The sequence below is a fragment of the Anabrus simplex genome, chromosome 1 (genome assembly GCF_040414725.1).
Source record: "Anabrus simplex isolate iqAnaSimp1 chromosome 1, ASM4041472v1, whole genome shotgun sequence".
NCBI classification, from domain to species: domain Eukaryota; kingdom Metazoa; phylum Arthropoda; class Insecta; order Orthoptera; family Tettigoniidae; genus Anabrus; species Anabrus simplex.
In genome coordinates this window covers 1,440,476,474-1,440,504,379 of record NC_090265.1, presented here as the reverse complement: position 1 = coordinate 1,440,504,379, position 27,906 = coordinate 1,440,476,474, and the positions used below count along the sequence as shown (strand labels likewise).

The window sequence follows — 27,906 nt, the reverse complement described above, 5'->3', positions numbered from 1 at the left end:
GGGCTACTGTAACATGGCTGGCTAGATCACCTGCCCTTACTCCACTAGATTTTTTCCTCTGGGGTTATTTAAAATGAACAGGAGCCAGAGAGCCCGAATCATTTGCGGAGGATCATGGCTGAAGCCTGCAGGCAGGTTGCACCACATATGTTGCAGCAGGCACGACTCTCTCTTCCCAACCGTGCTCAGATTTGCATTAGCGAAGGAAGTGGTCATTTTGAACATTTGCTTCATTAATCGAATGGCCATACACAAGCCCATTGCATATCTGCCGGTAATAGCCTACTTTACTGTAAATAGCTCTTCCAAGAGCTACTTAGAAATAAACACGGCAGAGTACCTGCAATATGATCATTGATCATGATTTAGATTTGTTTTATACAATGCGTCTCACACGAACATTAACAACGAAATAAAAATATTCGTCCTAAATCGGGCTCGAACTTCCGGCCTACGACCACCGGTTTTCTCCTGTAACTTTTACCACGCTCGGTTATCACGAGTTGCCGTTAACTGCTGTTATGTCAATACTACTTCCAGTCATACAGCCATCATATTCTCTGCACATGACGTTCCTGTGATGAAGAATTTTCACGATTCTTTACCATCATTCTGTATTTTATCAGTAATGCTATATTGGTTGACACGAATAAATGAATTATAGAAAGCGTAGTAAGACCACATTACGTATTTTGAATAGCGAAGGTCAATATTTTTAGGTTAGGCTATAATCAATCAATCAATACTGATCTGCATTTAGGGTAGTCGCCCAGGTGGCAGATTCCCTATCTGTTGCTTTCCTAGCCTTTTCCTAAATGATTTCAAAGAAATTGGAAATTTATTGAACATCTCCCTTGGTAAGTTATTCCAATCCCTAACTCCCCTTCCTAAAAATGAATATTTGCCCCAGTTTGTCCTCTTGAATTCCAACTTTATCTTCATATTGTGATCTTTCCTACTTTTATAAACGCCATTCAAACGTATTCGTCTACTAATGTCATTCCACGCCATCTCTCCGCTGACAGCTCGGAACATACCACTTAGTCGAGCAGCTCTTCTTCTTTCTCTCAATTCTTCCCAACCCAAACATTGCAACATTTTTGTAACGCTACTCTTTTGTCGGAAATCACCCAGAACAAATCGAGCTGCTTTTCTTTGGATTTTTTCCAGTTCTTGAATCAGGTAATCCTAGTGAGGGTTCCATACACTGGAACCATACTCTAGTTGGGGTCTTACCAGAGACTTATATGCACTCTCCTTTACATCCTTACAACAACCCCTAAACACCCTCATAACCATGTGCAGAGATCTGTACCCTTTATTTACAATCTCATTTATGTGATTACCCCAATGAAGATCTTTCCTTATATTAACACCTAGATACTTACAATGATCCCCAAAAGGAACTTTCAGCCCATCAACGCAGTAATTAAAACTGAGAGGACTTTTCCTATTTGTGAAACTCACAACCTGACTTTTAACCAAGTTTATCAACATACCATTGCCTGCTGTCCATCTCACAACATTTTCGAGGTCACGTTGCAGTTGCTCACAATCTTGTAACGTATTTATCACTCTATAGAGAATAACATCATCCGCAAAAAGCCTTACCACCGATTCCACTCCTTTACTCATATCATTTATATATATAAGAAAACATAAAGATCCAATAATACTGCCTTGAGGAATTCCCCTCTTAATTATTACAGGGTCAGATAAAACTTTGCCTACTCTAATTCTCTGAGATCTATTTTCTAGAAACATAGCAACCCATTCAGTCACTCTTTTGTCTAGTCCAATTGCACTCATTTTTGCCAGTAGTCTCCCATGATCGACCCTATCAAATGCTTTAGACAGGTCAATCGCGATACAGTCCATTTGACCTCCAGAATCCAAGATATCTGCTATATCTTGCTGGAATCCTACAAGTTGAGCTTCAGTAGAATAACCCTTCCTAAAACCGAATTGCCTTCTATCGAACCAGTTATTAATTTCACAAACATGTCTAATATAATCAGAAAGAATGCCTTCCCAAAGCTTACATACAATGCATGTCAAACTTACTGGCCTGTAATTTTCAGCTTTATGTCTATCACCCTTTCCTTTATACACAGGGGCTACTATAGCAACTCTCCATTCATCTGGTATAGCTCCTCCGACCAAACAATAATCAAATAAGTACTTCAGATATGGTACTATATCCCAACCCATTGTCTTTAGTATATCCCCAGAAATCTGATCAATTCCAGCCGCTTTTTTAGTTTTCAACTTTTGTATCTTATTGTAAATGTCATTGTTATCACACGTAAATTTTATTACTTCTTTGGCCTTAGTCTCCTCCTCTATCTCGACATCATCCTTGTAACCAACAATACATACTGCTGACTGAATACTTCTGCCTTTTGAAGATCATCACATACACACTCCCCTTGTTCATTAATTATTCCTGGAATGTCCTTCTTGGAACCTGTTTCTGCCTTAAAATACCTATACATATCCTTCCATTTTTCACTAAAATTCGTATGACTGCCAATTATGCTTGCCATCATGTTATCCTTAGCTTCCTTCCTTCTAGTAAGTTCCTTCAATTTCTCCTTACTTCCACAGCCATTTCTAACTATTTCTTTCCAGTCTGCACCTCCTTCTTAGTCTCTTTCTCTATTATAATAAGGTGGGTCTTTACCATTCCCTACCACCCTTAAAGGTACAAACCTGTTTTCGCATTCCTCAACAATTTCTTTAAACCCATCCCAGAGTCTGTTTACATTTTTATTTACCGTTTTCCACCGATCATAGCTACTTTTTAGAAACTGCCTCATGCCTGCTTTATCAGCCATATGGTACTGCCTAACAGTCCTACTTTTAAGACCTTCCTTTCTATCACATTTATTTTTAACTACCACAAAATGGGTTGCATAAAACTGAGTGAATAGAGACAGCTGTACTACACGGCATATTTGTAATTAGATTTGTAAATCCTTGTCCTCTTAATTTGTAGATAACCATAACACAGCATTATACTTTTGCATGTGCTAATTGTAAGATGTTAATAGAGTTATTTGGTGTCATGTACCGTAAGAAATACTTTTGGAGTTCTAGTAGGTAGCAAAGAAGTCAGCTAAGGATAACATGATGGCAAGCATAATTGGTGGCCACACTAATTTTAGTGAAAAATGGAAGAGTATGTATAGGTACTTTAAGGCAAAAACAGGTTCCAAGAAGGACATTCCAGGAATAATTACAAACAAGGGGAGTGTGTGATGCGAGGATCTTCAAAAGGCAGAAGTATTCAGTCAGCGGTATGTAAAGATTGTTGGTTACAAGGATAATGTCCAGATAGAGAAGGTGACTAATACTAAAGAAGTGTTAAAATTTACCTATGACAGCAATGACATTTACAGTAAGATACAAAAGTTGAAAACTAGAAAAGCAGCTGGAGTTGATAAGGTTTCAGGGGATATACTAAATACAATGGGTTGGGATATCTGAAGTACTTGTTTGATTATTGTTAGCATGAAGGAACTTTGCCAAATGAATGGAGAGTTGCTATAGTAGCCCCTGTATATAAAGGAAAGGGTGATAAACACAAAGCTGAAAATTACAGGCCAGTCAGTTTGACATGCATTGTATGTAAGCTTTGGGAAAGCATTCTTCCTGATTATATTAGACATGTTTGCAAAATTAATAACTGGTTTGATTGGAGGCAGTTTGGGTTTAGGAAAGGCTATTCCACTGAAGCCCAACTTGTAGGATTCCAGCAAGATATAGCAGATATCCTGGATTCAGGAGGTCAATTGAACTGTATTGCAATTGACTTATCTAAGGTATCTGATAAGGTAGATCATGGGAGACTACTGGCAAAAATGAGTGCGATTGGACTAGAAAAAAGAGTGACTGAATGGGTGGCTCTGTTTCTAGAAAATAGAACTCAGAAAATTAGAGTAGGTGAAGCTTTATCTATCCCTGTAAAAATTAAGAGGGGAATTCCTCAAAGCAGTATTATTGGACTTTTATGTTTTCTTATATATATAAATGATATGTGTAAAGAAGTGGAATCAGAGATAAGGCTTTTCGCAGATGATGTTATTCTGTACAGAGTAATAAATAAGTTACAAGATTGTGAGCAACTGCAAAATGACCTTGATAATGTTGTGAGATGGACAGTAGGCAATGGTATGATGATAAACGGGGATAAAAGTCAGGTTGTTTCACAAGTAGGAAAAATCCTCTCAATTTTAATTACTGCATTGATGGGGTGAAAGTTGCCTTTGGGATCATTGTAAATACCTAGGTATTAATATAAGGAAAGATCTCCGTTGGGGTAATCACATAAATATGATTGTAAATAAAGGGTACAGATCTCTGCACATGGTTATGAGAATATTTAGGGGTTGTAGTAAGGATGTAAAGGAGAGAGCATATTTGTCTCTGGTGAGACCCCAACTAGAGTAGGCTATGGTTTCAGTGTATGGGACCCTTACCAGGCTTACTTTATTCAGGAACTGGAAAAAATCCAAAGAAAAGCAGCTCGATTTGTTCTGGGCGATTTCCGACAAAAGAGTAGCGTTACAAAAATGTTGCAAAGTTTGGGCTGGGAATACTTGGGAGAAAGGAGACGAGCTTCTCGACTAAGTGGTATGTTCCATGCTGTTAGTGGAGAGATGGCGTGGGAGGACATCAGTAGACGAATAAGTTTGGATGGTGTCTTTAACAGTAGGAAAGATCACAATATGAAGATAAAGTTGGAATTCAAGAGGACAAATTGGGGCAAATATTCGTTCATAGGAAAGGGCGTTAGGGATTGGAATAACTTACCAAGGGAAATGTTCAATACATTTCCAATTTCTTTGCAATCATTTAAGAAAAGGCTAGGAAAACATCAGATAGGGAATCTGCCACCTGGGCGACTGCCCTAAATGCAGATCAGAAGTGATTGGATCGGGTCATTTTCGTGGCCACGAGAGACGTAGAATAGCGATATCCCTAATAGAATTTGAAAATAACTGTCATAGTAAAAATCAGTTAAATTCATTCAGGACGGTTAAAAAGTGTACTTGGGGTACACCTTCTCCGTCCTGTTACACTACGTGCCTTCTACAAGGCCATCTGTGTTATGGAACTTGAACTACTGTTATACAAATATTTTGATTTTCTACCGCTAGATGTCTATCATCAGTTTTGTTGCTCCCCCTAACGGGTCGAACTCTTAATTTATTAAGAAACTAGCAATTACCCGCGGCTTCGCTCGCGTGGATTTCGTAATGTGATCAAAGTAATCGTTCCTCGGCATTGTACTAAGACATTATCTGAAAATTCCGAAAGTATTAAAACTCACCCAAAAATTGAGTTTCATTTACCCCAGAAATTATTTGTAAACCATGTTTGTGGTATTACCTTTACGGGCTAAGGCGACCATGCGACATAGAACTGTGCATGTGAGAAACAGTCTCTCTCAAGTCGAAAAAATAAATACATAAATACAGCCCCTATTCCCACATCTGTAACATCTTCAGTTTTTGAGATATACATAAGTATCCCCATAAAAAGAATTCAACCCCTTGATCTGTCCTTCCCCCAACCCCACCCCCATTTAAGTGTATTTCCGAAAACAAAAATACTTGTTCCTTTATTTTTGAAGGAGATTCCAAATACCAATTTTCACGCCTGTAACACTCAGTTTTTAAGATATAAGTATCTTAAAATAATTCAACTGTTTTTCACTTCTTTTTCACCCCCTCCCCCCCCCCCCCCGCCCCGTTAAGTGACTTCTCCGAAAACAGAAAGGTACATGGTCCTGTATGTTTAAATTACTTTCCAAATACCAAGGTTCTTAGTCTCTAACATGTTAAGTTTGTGACATATAACGTAGGTATATCGGTACTCACTTTAAAAATTTAACTGCTTTTCCAATTCCTTTCAGCCCCTTAACTGGATTTTCCGAAAAAAAATACGTGTTTCTTTATTATGAAAGAAAATTCAAAATACCTACTTGCACGTCTGTAACAGTTTCAGTTTTTAAGATAAAGTATCCTCATAAACATATGTCAACTCCTTATTTACTTATTTTCAACCCCACACACCTTACGAAGATTTTCTGGAAAAAAAACAAACCAATTGCGTGTTTCTTTATTTTTAAAGGAGAGTCCGACTCGCTGGCTGAACGGTCAGCGTACTGGCCTTCGGTTCAGAGGGTCCCGGGTTCGATTCCCGGCCGGGTCGGGGATTTTAACCTTAATTGGTTAATTCCAATGGCACGGGGTCTGGGTGTACGTGTTGTCTTCATCATCATTTCATCCTCATCACGACGCGCAGGTCACCTACGGGTGTCAAATACAAAGATCTGCACCTGGCGAGCCGAACCCGTCCTGGGATATCCCGGCACTAAAAGCCATACGACATTTCATTTTTTAAAGGAGATTCCAAATACTAATTTTCACGTCTGTAACATCTTCAGTTTTTGAGACATAAGTATCCTCAAAAACGTAATTCAACTCTTTTTTCACCCCACTTCCTACCCATTAAGCTGAATTTCCCCTCCCCGAAAGTGCGTGTTTATTTTTAAAGGAGATTCCACATACCAATTTTCACGCTTTTAACATCTTTAGTTTTTGAGATATAAGTATCTTCACAAAAATAATTCAAATCCTTTTTCACCCCAGCCCGTTAAATTGATTCCCCCCCACCTCCAAAAATGCGTGTTTCTTTATTTTTAAAGGAGATTCCAAATACTAATTTTCACGTGTGTAACATCTTTAGTTTTTGAGATATAAGTATACTCATACAAAGAATTAAACTAATTTTTCAATTAATTCGCCCCCCCCCCCTTCAGTGGATTGTCCAAAGACAAAAGATTATGTGTTTCTTTACTTTGAAAGAAAATTCCAAATACAAATTTTCATGTCTGTAACATCTAGAGTTTTTGAGATACATATATCCTCGTAAAAGGAATTCATCTCCGTTCCCCCCCCCCACTACGAAGTTGATTCCCCCCACCGAAAATGTGTGTTTCTTTATTTTTAAAGGAGATTCCAAATACCAATTTTCACGTCTGCAACATGTTAAGTTTTTGAGATATACTGTAAATATGCTAATTTTAAAAAATTACCCCCTTTCTCAATTCCCCTTTAAGTTGATTTTCCGAGAAAAATATTTATGTTTCTTTATTTTTACAGGAAATTCTAATGACCAGTTTTCAAATCTGTAGTATGTTACCTGTCTGAGATATTTTGGAGATATAGCCTTTTTAAAAATTCACCCCGCTTGTCACTCCTGTTCACCCCCCATACATTGGATTATCCAAAAACACAAAAATACATGTTTCTTTATTTTCAAAGGGGATTCCAAATTCCAATTTTTATGTCTGTAACATCTTCAGTTTTCGAGATATGTCTCCTCATAAAAGGTGTTCATCCACTTTTCTCTTATTTTCATCCCCCTTAATGGGATTTCCGAAAACAAAAAGTATGTTTCTTTATTTTTAAGGGAGATTCCAAATACCAATTTTTACGTCTGTAAACGTTTAAGTTTTTGATATACATATATCCTCATTTAAAAAATTCACCCCCCTTTCCAACCCCCATTAATTGGATTTTCCAAAAACAAAAAATACGTGTTTCTTTACTTTTAAAGGAGATCCCAAATACGAATTTTCAGGTCTGTAATATCTTCAGTTTCTGAGATATAAGTATCCTCATTAAAGGCATTTAACAATTTTTTCACCCTCTTTCACCCCTCCTATTAGGATTTTCCGAAAACAATAAAATACGTATTTCTTTATTTTCAAATGAGATTATAAATACCAATGTTTAGATGTGTAAAGTTTTGAGATATAGCTACACTCATTTTAAAAATTCACCCTTCCCCCTTTTTCACCCCCCTAGCGACGGAATACCCAAAAATCCTCCCTTAGCGAGCACCTACATTGTAGTATGAATGTATCCCCAACATTTCATTCCTCTATGTCCAGTAGTTTTGGCTAGGCGATTATGAATCAGTCAGTCAGGACAAGTTATTTTATATATATAGATTTGTACTGCGACTGGAAGCAAACATGAAGTTTTTGTAGATTTTTTTTTTATGTACCAAAGTTTTCAACACTCCTGCTGCTTCCTTCTTCCTTAATTATAACCTATCAGGAATTTTTGGAATATTTTCTCTATGCAATTAAAATTGGTGGTGTGTACATCCATCCAGTCTATCTGAAGACAGTTCTGGAAACTTCCCCTCGGAGATGCTATAAAAGCTGGGCGCTTTAAGGCCGTGTTGTCATCTTCATCGCTCCAATTTAGTGAGTGCGGCGTGTTCTTCGGGGACAGGGGTCTCGGTCGGCGTTTGGAAGGCCCAGCAACTCAAGGTAATGGGAGAATTTTCTTAACATGTGATAGCTCCGGCAGGTAGCTTGAGGGGAAGGTTTCGAACCTCTTATTTTATGTCAATTTCTAAACCTGGTGGTTTAAATGTAAAATTTTCGGCCAGTCTAAGGACTCTTGTTTTATTCCCTACTGGGAAATATGTAACGTAAGGGCACAAAGAATGATTACCCTCTGTTGATTCCCATTCAACTTGGTATGGCGTGACTACAATTTTCTAAACCTCTAACTTCTTAACATACTTTTGGGATTTAATATTTCTCGATTAGTCACCCCTCTGTAGAATTGGTTTAGTCTCCGCAACTTCAGGCCATAAACTCACTTAGGATTTTAAGAGTTTTTCAAAAAGGAGTGCAAGTGTTTCGTCTCCTAGCCATTTGTTCCTGGCCAATTATGTTAAACCCTTTCTTTCTCTAAGGCCATTTAGAATGGGCACTCATTGCCCCTGTTTAAACTGTAATTGTTTATAGAACAGTGTGTAACGAACTGTTGAGCAGAAGTGACTGTAAAGTTTGTCAGGCAATACTTTGTAAGAAACGTATGCCTGTGAGAGATTGAACGATATTAACTTTTGGAGCTCAGACTCCTAGGCTATGTAAATTAGTGTAGCAAACATGCTCTTATAAATAGCGTACCTGTTCGAGGCTACTACACTCATCCCCTTGTATATTCTCTCTAGTTCTTGTACCTGACTTTGGACATACAGTCCGCTGTTGCCGTCAGAGCTGACGAGCTCTTTTCCACGTAACTGTTATTTGTTCCAAATCTTCTATCAAATTTTAAAATTATTAAAAAAAAAGAGAAAAGAAATAAAATTTCAAAATTTAGTGCTTTAACTTATGCTCTGGTCATTCCCTTATCCGTCCATTCACCCCGGCACCTTCTTACACCTCTGTGATCCACAAAATTTCCGTAGTAATAATAATAATAATAATAATAATAATAATAATAATAATAATAATAATGTCATGAATAAATTTGAGACGATAGGCCCAACATGTTTTACAATCACGTTTGAGCGATGTTCGTGAAGCGAGTATTGAAATTCAGCGAAGATGTAATATTTTGGAATTTTGTTAGCATGTTTTGTGACACCGTGTTATGGAGAACCAGTATCACGGCATTTTACTTCGCTTCTGAGGTTTGAGATAGGAAAATTTTGATATCTTTATGGAATTTGTTGGGTCACGGGATCAATTGTGATTTTTAAAAGAAAATATTTTATGAGAATAAGGATAAAGGAAGTTTGAGGCTGAAAGAAGCCCTGTACTTTAATGAAGAGAATTTTTTAGACAGGTTGTATTCGTTGAGAGATATTTCCAAGACAGGCTGTATAAAGAGACGACACTCTGTAAAGATGCTAGATTTATGAATACTGAGTGAATATAAGAACGGAAAGATTGCTAGTACTAAATGTGTGTATATTGCAAAACAGTTTAGATGCAAGTGATATCCATTCCATGATTTTAATTCCCTGTGATACATAGGTAAAATAATTTAATTCCATGTGACGATTTCATGTCATGATAGCAGAATGTAGATTGATAACAGACCTCAGGATCGAAGTAGATTTCGAAGCTGTGTTTTAGGTAACTTACTGCTGGTTGGAGATGTACTTTTTGCTTTTCAACTTCACGTAGCGAAATATCTCGCGTTTAGGAAACATTGTAGGGAAGCGAAGCGGGCTTGGCGGATTGAAGAGAGCTAGTGTGTGGTAGTTTGTCACGCGTGAGTTTAATAAAGGTTCAACTTAGTGAATAGTTAATATCGACATGCTAGGTTGACACTGCAGGCAATTTGGATCCTCACAGCATCAGTCATCAGTTAGTTTGATGTGCGTGATTATCGATTTGAGTTCACCACCAATTATTACATGAGATTAGAGTTTATCTTTCTTGAATGAACTTCACTTTGTTTGAGCTTTGGTGATAGATTATCCGTCCGTGTACTTTAGTTATTTCCGATTTTCATTCAGTAGTTAGGGACATGCAGACACTTAGCGTTAGGTTCGATGATAGGATCGGGGTGCTGTGTATACAGTATAGTTCCAGTTGTAGGTCAGTTGTTTTCATTAATCGGTTTGGACGATGGATCAAATGTTGTTGGTTCCTTCCAAGGCACGGTTCAGCATCTGGGTTTAACTGTAACTTAAGGGTATCGTGAGATAACAACGCATGGTGTAATTTTCTTTTATATTTTGATCATTTCTGTTAATTTGTAAAAAGTACCATGCTATGAAATAAATATTTTACAATCGACCCAGACCAACTGCAAGTTAATTTTGGCTCGATTAAGGATCCATTCGGGTGATGTTCCGGTATCCGATAGGATATTCGACTGGTCACTGGTGGATAAAATGAATTAAATTTAAATCTGGAATTCTATTTGTGGAAGGTCGGACTTTCTATGGATCGTATGGGTTAACTCTCAGTTATCGTTCGGGGTCAGTGTTACGAAGTAACATGAAAGAATTCGGTACGCATAAGATTCAAGAGTTGATTGTTCTACTGGAGCAGCTGAGGCATACAGCTGACGATACATGGGTAAGCCAAGGGTTCAGTACCACCACCCTATGCTCGAACTGCGCTCTACACACGTGGTTTTAGTCAGTTGTCAACATTCAAAACACGCGCTTTGGTTCAAGAACATATGACCACACCGCCATCTTAAGACACATGCTACCACCTAACAACTATCTAATGAACTCTGATCACTGGTAGCGAGCTCTTATTTTCCACCACTGACCGATATTAGCGCTCTCTATATAGCTTTCACCTTCTCATTTCTCCCACTCTCTACCTCAAACTGCAGTATGAATGGCCATACCCATACACGAGGGAGGACTTGTAGTTCGCATATGGGTGAACTGCCGGTCTTAGTGGTCCACCGTTCTTGGGCTTCGAGCTTAAGGGAAACTGGAGGATTGCTGGGGAAACCGGTGAATGCTCAGTGAGCCACCAGTTGGAAAGTTTTTGGTAGACTGATCAGGGTCGCTGGTCTATTAGCCCTACTCCCCCCCAAAACGGTTACTAACCTGACCGATGGAACCCCTCGCAAGGAGCTTGTAAGATTAGCTTAGGTTATGACGTCACGATGACGCCAGAGGTCACTGACCTTGATTACATTAGCCCAATTTAAAAATGTAATTCAGCAATATTCAAATCATCTGCTCTGTGTCTGAACTGCCCTTGCTCCACTACTTTCTACTTTAATATCAGCAGCCAAATGTGTAGCGTCCAAGTGTTATGTTCCCTCTGCGACTCTATTCCTTTCGCGCCAATTAGTTATTGGACCAGCAATCTATGACGCTGCCTGTGCAGAAGGCTGTTTTTTCACTGCTACTTCAGAGATTCATAGACTTCAGATATTTTGCACAATGTAAATGCCTATTTAATGGACTCCTTACCGGCTAAAGCAAACAAGTCAGCAATGTATAATTTGGTCTTCGAATGTTGAACTCATTCGAGATTCTATACAACAATGTTTCAACATACCTTCTTGAAGTGGAGTGAACCGTTCTCCAGCAGCACGCGACGCGATTCCGCGGGTCCGAACTGCAAGAGTTTCCCATCGTGAGTCCAGCTAATGTTGACTTCGGGCAGAGTGCTTGTAACCACACACTCCAGGGTGAGCGGCCGACTGCGCACGCCCACCGCATCCTGGGGTTGGCGTGCGAAGCCCAGCGACAACTCCAGCCCCGCCGCCCCTGTAACAACAAATAGAATTAGTTCACGAAAAAGTTCAGATCTCAAACTGAAATTCAAAATTCTCGACAGAACAGAGAGTAGAATTAATAACTCATATTACCCCTCAGATGATACGGACTGTTGTGAGTATGGAAGACGCTACGAGGAGGGTAGTTCAAAAAGCAAGCTACGGTACTTAATTTTCTAGAATTATTCAGTGCCATATGAGGACAAATAAGACAAACTGTAACATTTTCATACCTGTACACCTGACAAAATATGAAGGGACTCTTGCACGGAAGAATCAAGTGTCGTACTTTGTATACCTCATTCCATGCTATATTTGTGTGTATTAAAATATGTATTATCTTACTATTTAACACACATTTGTCCAATATACATTTTCCCAATGAACTTCCATAATTCCATTGTGTAAGGATAGTGACAAGCAGCTTTTAAGGCAATTTGCACCAAATTTGATCCTTTAAACTCGCTCTGAAAAACAGAAACCTCCTCGATTTACCTAGCCAAAGAATCTCTATGATAATGTGCTCCTTCCTCTCGGTCACGCTTATCCCCTGTGGACAGGGGAGGTAGAATACATTCATAGTGCCCCCGCCTGTCGTAAAAGGCGACTGAATGGGGGACTCCAGAGGCTCTGGACTTGGGGTACGGGGCTCCTGCCTTCCACTTCTACTCGGCTCCTTACTTTCATCTTTCCTATCTCACCTCCTTTGGTCAACTCGTGTTCTCTTCCTACCCAACGGTATTAAGTTTGCAAGACCTTAGAGTCTTTTACAGTCATCTCTTCCACAGCCCTTTACTTTCTTTTGCCGATACCTTCTTTCTTCGAAGAAGCTGGCCTCTTCCATTTTCCCCGATTAATAACAATAATGGCGAGTGGCATTCGGAGAGACCTGGTCCAGGCCTTTCGAGTTGACGCCGTATAGGCGACCTGCGCGTCTGTGAGGATGGCGCCCTACCTACGATGAAATCTAATGCTGAAAACGTCACAAACGCCCAGCTCCCGAAGCATAGGAATTAACTAATGAAAGTTAAAATCCCCAACCCGACCGGGAATCGAACCTGGGACCCCTTGAACCAAAGGCCAGCATGCTAACCAATTAGCCATGGAACCGGACCCCCGATCAATGTGAAGGGAGAATGAATGCCTAATTGTTCTCCCACTTAAAATAATGATCACCACCGTCAACAGTGTTTGTACTCTGAGACCTTGAAAATTTTAGCTGATCACTTTGTGTGTCAGAAACTGTACACAATTCGCAAATACATCCTAAAACAATTCTCTACTCGAAGAAGAAAACTGGCTGGGCAGTAGGCTATGTGTTGAGGGGAAGGGAGCAAAAAGAGAATCGTACGTTAACCGTTTTATCTGATTTGGCTCGACAATTACCAAACTGAATACAAATAAATAAAATACGACTGGAGTAAACATTTCGTGATAATTGTGAGACTTTCGGAAGAAAACTTGACACTTCAGCACACTTATTCACCACTCAACAGACATTAACTGAAAGAATGTTCTATGTAATTTGGAGATGAAAGTTAGGGTGACGTCAAACGTTGTGTGGAAATGGAAGGTGAACGAGACGTTTAATTGGGACAAGTTTATCATACCAAGAGAAAGCATGGAACACTTATCACACTAATATACTCAGGATACATTTTAGGTTCTCGGCATTAAAATCCTATCTCCAGTAAACTGACTTGGTAACAGTTCTTCTATGTAATCTGTAAAATGTCACTATCCCAACGCAAAAGAATAACTGGGATTAGCTGTATTCCACCAGAGTTTTTCATGAAGCATTTCGTCACAGTAGATTTTCCGCACTCGATAACAGGCAGTGATATCCTGCCCAAGCAAATATTTTTAAGCTTCATCGACGACACAATCATCAAAATATGTTTGTCTGTTTCCTGAACAAGTAGTGATACGACAACACTGGATGTCAATAAGACCTTGCCGCTGGTCTACAAACGACTCGAATATTCGTCTCTCAATCACAAGCCCTAAGCAACAGGAATGAATGATGGTAAAGGTGAACAGAGACATCAGGCTCGCTTGTAGATAAGAACGAACACATCAAGTTGTGCACGAAGCTGGAACAGCATGTAACTGAACCATTCTTAAACAGTTCCACAACAACGAAAAATACCTTGCTGAAAAGTTCAAAGCCAAGACATAGCTCAACAGGAAAAACAAGTCAATGCCATCACAGACACGAAGGGCATAGTCAAAATATGGAGGCAGTACAGCATAAGGTTGTACAACAACCCACAACCCATACCAGTAGACCAGGTTGAACCAGCGAACCTCAGATAGTTTGAACGTGCGGTGAAGAAGTTGCGAAATCAGGAAGCTCCAGGCTTTGATGGAATTACCGCTGAAATCCTGAAGAACATGCGCGAGCTGGGCGTTGACATCCTCCACAACCTGTGCCAGAAGAGCCACAGAGCCACTCCATCTTCATACCATTGTTCAAGAAATGTTCCCTACTCGACTGCGGAAACTTTCTTTACAAGTTGTTTTACGTCGCATCGACACAGATAGGTCTTATGGCGACGAGAGGACATGAAAGGGCTAGGAGTGGGAACGAAGCGGCCGTAGCCTTAATAAAGTACAGTCCCAGCATTTCCCTGGTGTGAAAATGAGAAACAACGGAAAACCACCTTCAGGGCTGCCGACAGCGGGGTTCGAACCCACTATCTCCCGAATGCTGGATTCTGGCCGCACTTAAGTGACTTAAGCTATCGAGCTCGGTAACTGCGGAAACTATCACACAATAGTCGTCGACTCCCACGCCAACAAAACCATGCGCAAGGATACTGAACAAGAAGCTGCAGACCTTCCTCCTCCCACAAATACTGGACGAGGAGACGGGATTCATTCCAGGCAAGGGAAACGCATGAGCAGATGCTGAACGTTCGACAACTCATCGAGAAGGCCAAGCAATGATGTCCATATGCTTCGTGTATTTGAAGAAAGCCTTCGACAAGATGGTCGAAGCTCTGGACGATTCTCATGCAAAAGAGACGCAGAGACACCAGGTGAACCTCATTAAGCATCTGTACTCTTCAAATACGGCGGAGCTACGTGACAATGACACCCTCTGGCACACCTTCTCAACCGCTGCTAGAGTGAGGCAAAGATACATTATATCGACCCTCCTTTTCAATGTCTACAGCAAGCACATCACGAGGGATTGGCGGCATCGAAGTTAGTAGCAAGAAAATTAGCAATCTACGGTACGCTTGTGACACACTGATAATAACCAAAGATGAGCATGACCAGAGACCATCATGCGGAGATGATAAGATCGGAGCAGAGTGTATGAACTCGAATTTAACCATTCGAAGACGAAAGGGATTATTGTAGACCGCTCTATTACAATCACCCAGATATCACAAAAGTCCACTGGCTATGAGACCAACCATTTTGAATATTGGCGACTGCGAGCCTAATATCCGCAAGGCGAATCGTAATGGCGAGAAATTCAACAGCGGGGTTGACTCACAGCTGGAAGAACACCTCCGTCACCGACAAGGCGAAACTCCTCAACTGGTGCGAACTCTCCACACCAACATATGCGGCAGAAACTTGGACTGTGAAGATGGCAACCGCCGCGGGATCCATGCTCTGGAACTGTGGTGTTGTAGAAGACTATTTCGATTACCATGGCCGGCACACCGTACCAACGAGTGGATCCTGAGAAAAGTCGGTGTGAAGACGAAATACTGTGAAATACTTTGGAGAGCCGAGGTAATGGAAAAACTGATCGAAGAAAGAGACGACTGCCGAAGATCCAGAGGAGGTGCACCATCGCAATGGGCATACCAAATAAAGAACCTGTAGGATGCGATGCACCATGCTCGAGAAAGGGACTCCTGAATGAGAACCGTCGACATGCTTTTCCATCATGGTGTCCATAACCCCTGACGTAGGGTTGGAACATGAGGGAAACAAGTAAAAAAACAAAAAGGTTTAATTTCGGTTCACACGTCTTAATATTTTGTTTTGTGTATCATCGACTGGAAAGCATTTTCCCTTTCTCACTGTTAAGAAGTCGACACAATAAAGCATTGCTTCTACTCAATCAGATAAACCGGAATATCAGCAGAGTAGGCTTCCTTTTTCAGCTGACGACAGAGTAAAATACCTTCTAAATTTTTCTTACTGAAATGGTAAATGGTTAGTGGGAAAGAGTAAATATATTAACAGTAATCATTGGAGAGGTGGAAGGAATATTTTGAAATTCTTCTCATCAACGTAAAAGGAATTCTTCCTGGCGACGTTGCGAACAACCGAGCTCATGGCGAGGAGGACAACGATATTGGTGAAATTACGCTCGAGGAAGTGGAAAGGGTGGTAAATAAACTCCATTATCATGAAGCAGCAGGAATAAATTAAATTAGGCCTGAAAAGGTGAAAGTATAGTGGGAAGGCAGGGAAAAAATGGCTTCATATAGTAATAAGACTAGCATGGAGTGTTAGTAAGGTACATTCCAATTGGACAAAAACAGTAATTGCACCTATATGCAAGCAAGGGAACAGAAAGGATTGCAACAACTATCGAGGTAACTCATTGATCTGTATACCAAGCAAGGTGTTCACTGGCATCTTGGAAGGGAGGGTGCGACCAGTGGCTGAGAGGAAGTTGGATGAAAACCAGTGCGGTTTCAGACCACAGAGGGGCTGTCAGGATCTGATTTGCAGTATGCGCCAAGTAACTGAAAAATGCTACGAGAGGAATGGAGGGTTATATTTATGTATCGTAGATCTAGAGAAGGCATACGACAGAGTACTGAGGGAAAAGATGTTCTCCGTACTGGGGGATTATGGGATTAAGTGCAGATAATCAAAATCACAGGCATTTACGCTGACAATTGGGCTGCAGTGAGAATTGATGGTAGAATGAGTTCTTGGTTCAAGGTACTTATATGGGATTAGGCAAGGCTGTTATCTTTAACCTACCGGGCGAGGTGGCCGTGCGGTTAGCAGCCCGCGCCTGTGAGCATCCGGGAGATAGTGGGTGCGAATCCCTGTGTCGGCATCCTTGAAAATGGTTTTCTGTGGTTTCTCATTTTCACACCAGGCAAATATTGGGGCTGTACCTTAATTAACGCCACGGCCGCTTTCTTCCAACTACTAGGCCTTTCCTATCCCATCATCGCCATAAGACCTATCTCTGTCGTTGCGACGTAAAGCCACTACAAAAAAAAACCTTTGTTGTTCAAAGTGTACATGGGCCATCTGCTGAAAGGTATTAACTGGCAGGGAGGGATTCAGTTAGGTTAAAATGTAGTAAGCAGTCTGGCTCATGCTGACGACTTTGCTTAATGACGGTTCTGGGTCATTTCGCAGCACGGACATTTCGTACCACTTGACCGACTGATTACCTGCGAAGTGTTAGCTAATGACTTTAAAATATTTAGGAGAGGACATTCCATACCACTTGAAAGAGTGGGTAGTATTGTGAAGCAACAACGATATCGTAATTAATGTATGCACTTGTATATCCATTGTCCACTAATGGCGCAGAAGCCTCTGCACGGTATGAACACTACTGATATTAATCTTCCGTCGGGCGCAACTGATCTGACTGGCATACGGGTTAATTCTTATCTCGTATTCGTCTTTCGCTGGGACCTACAGTAGCTACTGCCACCTTTCAGTAGTTTCATGCTTCCGCGTGACCTTCAAGCCCGTGTCGGCCAGTTCATCAAAATCTTTTATTTTACTTACTTGATACTGAAATGATGTAGTAGTTTATAAATATTCGCAATAATAGTAATATTATCCATATTTATGCTTGTCAGGGACAATACGTCAAAACACGATGTATTGTTTTGCTTCGGGATTTATACTTCAAAAATCGACTTTCTTTTGACAATATTTACGTAAACATAAGTGATAAGTTTAAAGGTCAATTATTTAAATAATATAGTTTTCTTCAGCAAAATAATGTTGAAAATTATTTTTATTTCTGATTTCTAAAGTGTGTCTGTAAAGCTCATTATGCCCGCTGGCGTGAAAAGGGAATCCCAATTTGACATCAAGTGGTACGGATTGTCCTGACGAAAATACTTGGGGATTACGGGAAAACCGTTCGCAGGTAGATAACGACCTGGGTGGTACGAAATGTCCGGACACCCTTAATGACAGCTTGTGACAGATTGGAACTTGATAACAGGTGCAACGAGTTGAGAAATTTCTCTTTTACTTACTTTAAAATTATATAAAACTGCATTTAAATTGACAATTATGAAAATTAATACTCATTAAATAAAATACACAATCGTCGGACCTTGGACTCACACTTAGTTCTTACCTGCTTACTTACACATACGTTATTTGAAGGGGGCCAGCTACAACTCAGTGCAGCAATAAGAGAATGAATGAGATTCTTGAATATCTCTAGGGTGTGGGGTAATAAGGTCTAGAAAGCCAAGAATAACGGCCGAGAGGATTCGTCGTGCTGACCACACGACACCTCGTAATCTGCAGGCCTCCGGGCTGAGCAGCGGTCGCTTAGTAGGCCAAGGCCCTTCAAGGGCTGTAGTGCGATGGGGTTTGTCTTTTTTTTTTTTTTGGTGGGGTAATAAGCTTACTTGTGACAACATACCATATAAGTTCTGGGAAAAAGACATTGGCGTTCGGTTTCCCCATTAAATTTGAGGTTAAGAAATGTTACTGTTTAAATAAAACGATGAATTAATTTGATAGAACAAACTATATTCTTGAAATAATTCCAATAAAAATAGTGAGAACTGCTGCTATTAAAACAGATGAGAATATAAAATTATGACATTGGAACTGAAAGAAACTAGGCATGAATTTGAATTCTTCTTGACCGGACATTAAACAATTATACACGAAATTTATCCCTCACTGGTTCACTTGACTGTACCTTCAACACTTTGAGTGTAATTACGACGTATTCCTTTGAATTTGTATTTGCTGTAGATGTACCAAGCCTAATTTGGTGATGTATACATTTTGTTTCACTGACGACAAGTATCCATGTGATGACTTCTTGGAAAGTCTATCCTATGACTTCGTGGTAAGCCTTCCCTTCCGTATCTTCAACTAAGTGACCGACCAACTGTGGCCTCTCCTTCCAAATGAATAATGACTGGCGCTACAATATACAGCCACCTTTTATAGACGTTGGTTGACACACCTACGCAATCTCCAGAAATAACTGTGATCTACTCCCACCTCGCGAAAAATGTTACACCCTATGGTGAAACCGCCAGCGGCACCCCGGGTATCTGCAAGAAAGTGAGCTCACCGCTAAACGCGCACGATGACGTAGCGATGACTAGGCAGTAACGCCAGCAGTATTTCGCAATGTTACAATGTCACAAGTTATTGCACACACTACATCCACCTCTGATATACAGCAACTCTTACTGTATATGTTTTAGTGTTAATCTACATACACACACACACACACACACACACACACACACACACACACACACACACACACACACACACACACACATATATATATATATATATATATATATATATATATACGTAACAATTTGACTACAATCACGCAAGCGACAATCATTGCAGAATTGAACAATAATAATAATAGTTACAATAATAGTAATACTATCACAGAAAAAATAATAATACTGGCATAATAATAATAATAATAATAATAATAATTGTACCGGGTGGTACACCTCCATGCCGCTAATTCGAACTTTGCGCCAGTTGAAACTCCTCTACTGGAGGAAATCTGAACTTTATCTACTGCGTAAATTTTCAAGTGTCTCAGAAGATGTCACTACTTGTAAATTTTGAAGTTTCTGAACTGGGTCGTTTTCGATGTATTTTTGTTTTGCCTGTAGTAAGAAGTGTGGACATTCTCTTCCAGACGGCACTACTGAAGAAATACAATTATGCACCCTGGTGCGAAGTGAAAGAACTATGTTTTTGAAGAAATTTGGTGTTCATAAGTTTGTTCTTTGTTAAATTTCTTTCAGTTATTGTTTATGTTGGCAATATTAACCCCTTCCTTCCGCCAGGTTTGAATTTAGCCAATCACGAATTTCTTTAATTAATTTATGACCAATCAGGTGTATCTTCTTCAACTTGGATATGTTGCTTAACCCTAGCCAATAAAATTCTTGTGGGAGGGTGTTCTCATTCCTGAAACGCCTCGAACTTTCCGCGAGAGTATATAAACTGCTGATTTTCGGGTCTCCGCGCCACTTCAGTAACATCTATCAGTGCATAAAGTACGTAGCAGGGGGCGGGAAGCGCCTCTTTCTTCGGGCAGCAGTTCAACCACAAGGTAATGGCCTTTTAATAACTTCTTTTCTTGCTAGCTCAGCAGTTTAACTCTCGGGGCAGGTCCGAAGCCTCTTCCATGTAACTTTCCTTTAAAATGTAAAGACACTTGTATCTATTCTATCTTTTAAACGACATATTGGGATAGAGAGTGCTTAACCCTCTCGAGCTCCCACTCATATTGCTTCGAGGTGAACTTATTTTCTCAACCGTTTCTTCCTGTCTAGCGTAATGTAAATTGTCTTCTCATATAAGTCACCTCCTTAGTATGGGATTAGCCCTTGCATTAACGGCCTAGTGCCAAGTAGGTTTTAAACAAAATGTATTAGGAGTGCAGCTTCGCCTCCTCTCAAATTGGTATTGTCGAGGCCATGTAATATTTCTGTTTCTTCACTTAATAGGCCTCAGTAGGTTGGGTATCTTTTTACCCCTGTGTCTATGTCCTTGGAGGACAGCTTGAAAGTTGAGTTTGGTGTGGCCTTTGATAGGCTTAAACTTTGAGAGCGGATCGCTCTTTTGAAATTGATTTTGGGTGCCTCGAGGAGGCTTTATTTTGTAATTGGGAGCAAGTGCTTCTGAACATGATCGGGGTCTTCTGCCCCTTTGTCGAATCTTGTTTTTTGGGTAAAGTTGGGCTAATTGCTCAAGAATTGTGAGTCCGGGGCTCGAAGCCCAAATCCTGTGAATACTGTAATTGTACATTTGTTACCTTGCTACTCTGTACCTGCCATTCTTGTTATTTCTTGATTTTGCTAAGAAAATATAACCTTGTTAAATTTTATCTTAACTTTAATTTCGTATTCTGAGACCTGTTCACCCCCGCACCTTCTTTCACCTCTGCTGTTCCACAGATACCTCGGAACAATAATAATAATAATAATAATAATAATAATAATAATAATACCGATATCATCTTGTAACGGCATTTGAACCGTTAGAGTATGAGTATGAAAATTAGCCTTCTTAGAACTACATTGATGTCCGTAGGTAAGAAATCCAACAGAATTGAATGTCAGATTGGGGATTAAAAGCTGGAACAGGTAGATGTCAAGTATTTAGAATGTGTGTTCTCCCAGGATGGTACTGTAGTAAGATTGAATCAAGGTGCAGTAACGCTAATGCAGTGAGCTCGCAGTTACGATTAACATTATTCTTATTCAGCTCCCGGACGAAACTATATTTACATCGGCCTATTTTCAGACAAACTTTGCTTTACGGGAGTGAAAGCTGGGTGGACCCACGATATCTTATTCATAAGCTAGAAATAACACACATGAAAGTAGCGGGAATGATTGCTGGTACGAACAGGTACATTGGCAAGAGGGTACTCGGAAGGAGGAAATAAAGGATAAGTTGAACTCGATGGATGAAGCTGAACGCATAAACCGACTTCGGTCTTTGTCATGTAAGGCGAATGGAGGATAGGTTACCTAGGAGAATAATAGAATCTGTTGTGGAGGGTAAGATGAATAGCGGAAGATCAAGACGACGATGGTTAGATCAGTTTCCAACGATTTAAAAATAACAGATACAGAAGTACATGAGGCCACAGAAAAACAGAAGATTGTGGTGGCGATTAGTAGGCCTAGATTCACAAACGCTTGTAGACTGAACACTGAAAGGCATAACAGTCTATAATGAAGATTTATTTATTATTATTTTTGACATTTTTCTAATCATTGGGGTCGACCAGTTTGATGGCCGGATGCCCTTCCTGAGAGCCTGTGGATGTACGTATTCACTATAGTTGAATTGATGGTAGAATGAGTACTTGTGATGGTTGGTAGTGTGATGTGGTGTTTGTAAATGTAAATGCAGATGTTTATGGAGACGATCATGAACACCCAGCCCTTGAGCTAGAACAATTAACGTGACGCGGTGAAAATCCCCGGCCTACCCGAGACCTTCTGAACCGAAGGTAAATGCTCTCCCAATTGAGTCACGGAACCAGGTGGTTAAATCATATTCATCAACGCCATCATCATCATCATCATCATCATCATCATCATTATATCGACTGTCGGTGAGCTCACGTCAATTTTTTTCTCTCTTTCTTAACTGTTGTGTTCTAGTTCAACGCGCTGAGATTCTAAACAAGGTGGTCAAGTTGCTTCGGGTATTAGCATCGAACATCGTGGAAATTGTTTCCTGTAGTATCCAAGAAAATACTTCGATGGTAATTCATCATGGTTTCACAGCAGCCTCTTTCTAAATTGTAGCCCATATTCATCCAACTCCGCAAGCGCCATGGTAGGTCATATATGGAACTATCCAGATAAATGTATTCATCTGCCTGTATGTACAGCTGACAATATGGATCCAGAATACTTTATATGCCGTTTCAATAGATTTAAGTTACGGAAAAAATCGTAACGAAAGTATTTAAAATCCATTCTTTAAATTCAAAAATTCAAATGGTGATGCAAAATGGTTATAGTGTTCTTCATCTCGGTCGGGACTATATCTATTAGAAAGTCCGCCAAGAAACCCAGTTCTACCAGGATGCAAGTCACACACTTCGACATGCCACCATTTTCCGGAATTGTCTCACCGGGCATTATTCGACATTTCTCTAATTAAAGGAACATATACCCTAATTATACGAATATAGCATTCAGTTTGTAGAACCATACGAAAAGAGAAAATGTCAAAACTTTTACAAACTGTAATATTTCTCTATCTGATACAGTTAGTGTCTGTATAATCCTATAGCTGCATAATATTGCTTCAAAAGAAAACCAGTAGCATAGTTAAATAAAATATATATATGCCCTTTAATATAGAGATATACTTCTGTATACATATTGTGTAATAAAATGCAGATGTTACAAATTTTATTTTTCTCTTCTGAAAAGTTACGAAGATTCAGTTAGTACCCTTCTAAAACTCAACAGTTCAATTGTCGAGGTAGAGAACTGTCTCGTAAGTATCGGAAGGTTCAGGGGTGTTATCCAATACCATGCTATGCGTGGACATCCATGTGATAGTACATGTGCAGGTGTCAAAAGGTTAATAAGAAGAAAGAACAGAATAGATCATGCAGCTACATCCATTTTTTAAAAAAAAGTACCCGTGTTATTTTTGTGTCAAAGCACACATCTACTTTTTTAAATGTTAGACTGCCTTTAATTCAATTTTCACAAAAAGTGGACTCATGTTGTTTATGCATCCATTGATTCATCTAATGCAGATTTTTTTCATACAAGTACTATCACTCGCACTGTAATGGATTGAAATTTCTAGTCAGTTGAGAATAATCTATACTCCCACCATTCTAACACAGAAAAATCGAGCACACACTGCACGTGCATAAGTTCCGTGCCAGCCCTTACCATACAAGCCGCTCTCGGTACGCAGAGATTATTCAGCAGCGAGTGCGCCTCCTCGGAAGTACGGGGTCTCTGAGCAGAAACATGCCGACCAGTGGTGTAGAATCTTTCTGACAGTGAGAGATGCAGGCAACTCAGACAGGGAAGACAAGGTACATAGAATCTTCCTTACAGTGGTCGTTGTGCGCAAGTCATAGTTGACACCGTGCTGAAATGAATAAACTTATTTAAAGGGATCGACGTGTGAAATTCCGGTTATTAAACGACGCTTTGAGTATTGCCTAAAAGGTATTCGGTGCATAGGAAGAGAATAAATGGGATAATCCGAACACATCTGCAGTGTTAGTTCCGAAGCATATGACTAGACTTATGATTTTTTCGCGTTAATATATGTAAGATTATCATAAAAAGGTTTAACGTGATTTCTGAATTATTTATGTGAAAGGTATGTATACAAATAATAGTACTGGTAATCATTCATTATTTCTTTATTATAGTCCTAATTAAGGTTAGTAGATTACATTTAATACATAATAACGCTGTAATTACCTTTACGCCCATATATTCATTATTTTGTAAAAGATAATATGTACATGTGGCATTTAAGTTCACTTTCATTAGTCGTCTCCGGACAATTACAATCGAATTTTGATTTGGATAAAACCATCTCTGCATCAACGGATGAACAAGAAATCGAAATGGAAATGTACATTTTCACTCATAAGCGAAACATTTTTATAACTGAACTGAACTGCATTAACCTGATGAAAAAGACAATTCAGAAGTTCAAATAACATGCCGGCATCTTTTGGAGACATGAGCTATTCAATTTTGTTTACAACCACGGCACCAACATTTTGCCACGGGAGTGTTAGAATTACATTCATCTTACACTTCGACTGAAACCAGCAAATGGGCATATGGATAATACCTTTCTAATTAGAAAACAACGACTGCAATAAACATACGAATTTCAAAAACAAACACTCCTTGGGATTTTTTTACAAGGATGAACATTTTGGTAGCACTGTGTCTTCTATTTCTGCCAAGCAATTTGTCAATGGAACGGGTTTTCCTATGAATTTCGCTGGGGATTCGCACTTATCGTAAAACCAAGTAAATTTCATTTAGAATTGGCCTTATCGTTTTATTCACAAATATAATATCACTATTTTGTTAATCAGAACCACATGATTCGTTAAGATATCTCGAAATCGCTTCAAAATATTTTTGTTGCGTTTATCATTAATGCGAAGAAAAAGCATGCTTCAACAAATGACTAATGAGATAAAGGCGTTGCACGTGAGGTTTGTGTTTAAATTATTTATCGTGATATTCTGGAGACGGTGAAGGGTTAAAAGATCACATTGTAATATATTAGCGTTCTTTCTTGATTGAAAAAGATCACTACTCATCAACTGGCCTCTCAAGGTTGTTGTCAGCGCTGCACAATACGGGAAAACACTGCATGACTCGAAGCACCACTGAAAGCAAACAAACATGGTGGCATACTTCCTCTCCATGATAATGTCTAGCATAATTGGAGAAGGATCAATGGCGACCTGTTATGATGTTTCCCGTGGGAAGTTCTACTTCACCTTGCCTGCAATCTGGACCAGCTTATTCTGCAAATACTGCATTTATCACCCATAAAAGAGAACGTAAAAACCGTCGCTTCGATTTGGACGAGGACATGCAACAGCTTTTGTGTGATTTGAAAATGAGAAACCGTGGAATACCATCTTCAGGGCTGCCGACAGTGGAGTTCGAAACGAATGCAAGCTCACAGCTGCGCGACCCTAACTGCACGGCCAATTCGGACGGTATGATAAAACTGAGGGATGTTAGTCTTAATTCCAGTGATGAAAATGTGAAATTAAAATGTCGGGAAACAAAATTAGCTCCTCAACCTAACGCAGCAGTGTAGGAGAAATGTGGAGGGGGTGGGGTTGCAGTAGGGGTTTACCGGGTTTAACACTTTCCCCCGATTACCATTTAAACTTTATTTTAATTGAAATATAAAACAATATAATAACAATAATTTTACGACCTATAAACTACTTTTACGGTTTTCGGGGAGGACAAGGAGCCGGAATTTTATCCTACAGGAGTTCCTTTACGTGCCGGTAAATCCGGCATGATGTTGGCGTATTTGAGCACCTAAAAATACCACCGGACTGAACCGGGACCAAACCTGCCAACTTGAGTTCGATAAGCCAGCGCTCGCACCGTCTGAGCCACTCAGCTCGGTTATATAATAAAAATAATATTAATCGAATCTGTTAGCTTCTCATTTCAAAGTAACACCTGCGAAGACAATAATAATAATAATAATAATAATAATAATAATAATAAATACATGTATAAATATAGATGTGCGTGTCCGTTTATTTCACCTTACAGCCACAACTACCGAGCTCGATAGCTGCAGTCGCTTAAGTGCGGCCAGTATCCAGTAATCGGGAGATTGTGGGTTCGAGCCCCACTGTCGGCAGCCCTGAAGATGGTTTTTCGTAGTTTCCCATTTTCACACCAGGCAAATGCCGGGGCTATACCTTAATTAAGACCACGGCCGCTCCTTTCCAATTTCTAGGCCTTTCCTAACCCATCGTCGCCATAAGACCTATCTGTGTCGGTGCGACGTAAAGCAAATAGCAATAAAAAAATACATCCACAACTACCCACCGCAGACCACTGGTGTTTGTATGTGGTAGTAGCCTCGAATCTCCCATCGCGCACTATAGTGGTAATTAATTTCGTGTGACTATTTCTAGCCGAGTGAAGCCCTTGGCAGACAGACCATCCGATGAGGGTGGGCGGCATCTGCCATGTGTAGGTAGGAACTGCGTGTTATTGTGGTGGAGGATAGTGTTATGCTTGGTGTGTGAGTTGCAGAGATGTTGGGGACAGCACAAACACCCAGCCCCCGGGCCAGTGGAATTAACCAATAAAGGTTAAAATAATCCCCAACCCGGCCGGGAATCGAACCCGGGACCCTCTGAACTGAAGGCCAGTACGCTGACCATTCAGCCAACGAATCAGACTACTATAGTGGTTGTGTGTCGGTAGCTGTGGTAGTGCGGTTGATGTGGGGGTTGAAAGTGGCCGACTATATATAAAAATAGACGTACCTGTGCCAGTCCCTGCTATGAATGGTGTGAAAATGTTGATCATAGGGTCGGTTGGTGCATGCATTTCAGTGGGCTTGGCAGACTGATATGTAATAGCAACTTCTGACTCAGTGAGAAAAGCAACGGGAAACTACCTCACCACTCATTTCCCTAGTACGACTCTTCAGTTGATGCCTAGGCCATCTATGATAGTTGATGGCGGAGCTGTTGAGGATCCAACCAGCCTTAGGGCTGAAGACTGAACAAACAACAACAAAACAATTAAGTCTTCTAAGAACATACCTTTAGAAGGAGGGCACGTATATTTCGCCATCTTTTGTGTAAATTACCACGACTTTGCTACAATTCTGCCCAACGACAGAAAACGTCCTCTCTCGTACGAAGCGGATGAGCGAAATTTTAGGCCTAAACGCTTTGGCGAGATTTTGGGGTGAATTAGATAAAATATTGTCATCGCCGGTTTAGACCCTAGCTTTCTAAGCCGAAGTTGGCAGGTTCGAGTCTAGCTCAGTCCGGTTATACTTTAAGGTGCTCAAATATGTCAGCCTCTTGCAGTTAGATTTACGGGCACATGAAAGAACTCCCGTGGGAAAAAATTCAGACACCTCAGTGTCTCCGAAAACCGCGAAAGTAGTTAGTGGGACGTAAAGCCATTATTATTATTATTATTATTATTATTATTATTATTATTATTATTATTATTATTATTATTGTCGATGTTTTCTAAATGCGATTACAAGTGGAAATATGACGCTCTGTTGTGGTTTCAGCCTATTATGGAGTTTTTATACAACTTTTCCTGAAATGTATGGTTTACTTTATGATTTTAACTTGTAAAATTATTTCCGTTCAGGGAAAGGGAGAGTGGTAAACGCTATGATTGAACTGAAAATATACTTACAATATTTTTTACAATATGTTTTACATCGCACCGACACAGATAGGCCTTATGGCGACGATGGGATAGGAAAGAACTAGGAGTGGGAAGGAAGCGCCCACAGGCTTACTGAAGGTATATCGCCAGCATTTGCCTGGTGTGAAAATGGGAAACCACGGAAAACC

General features: G+C 40.0%; 1 protein-coding gene across 1 annotated transcript in view; it reads right to left on the bottom strand.

The window, feature by feature from the left end:
* The window catches only part of LOC136860514 (protogenin), a 606,373-nt gene that overhangs the window by 436,496 nt on the left and 141,971 nt on the right, over positions 1-27,906 (bottom strand). The window contains exon 2 of the mRNA XM_067138762.2: positions 11,864-12,075. Within this exon, the coding sequence (XP_066994863.2) occupies positions 11,864-12,075 (212 nt within the window). The remainder of the gene's footprint in view (positions 1-11,863; positions 12,076-27,906) is intronic.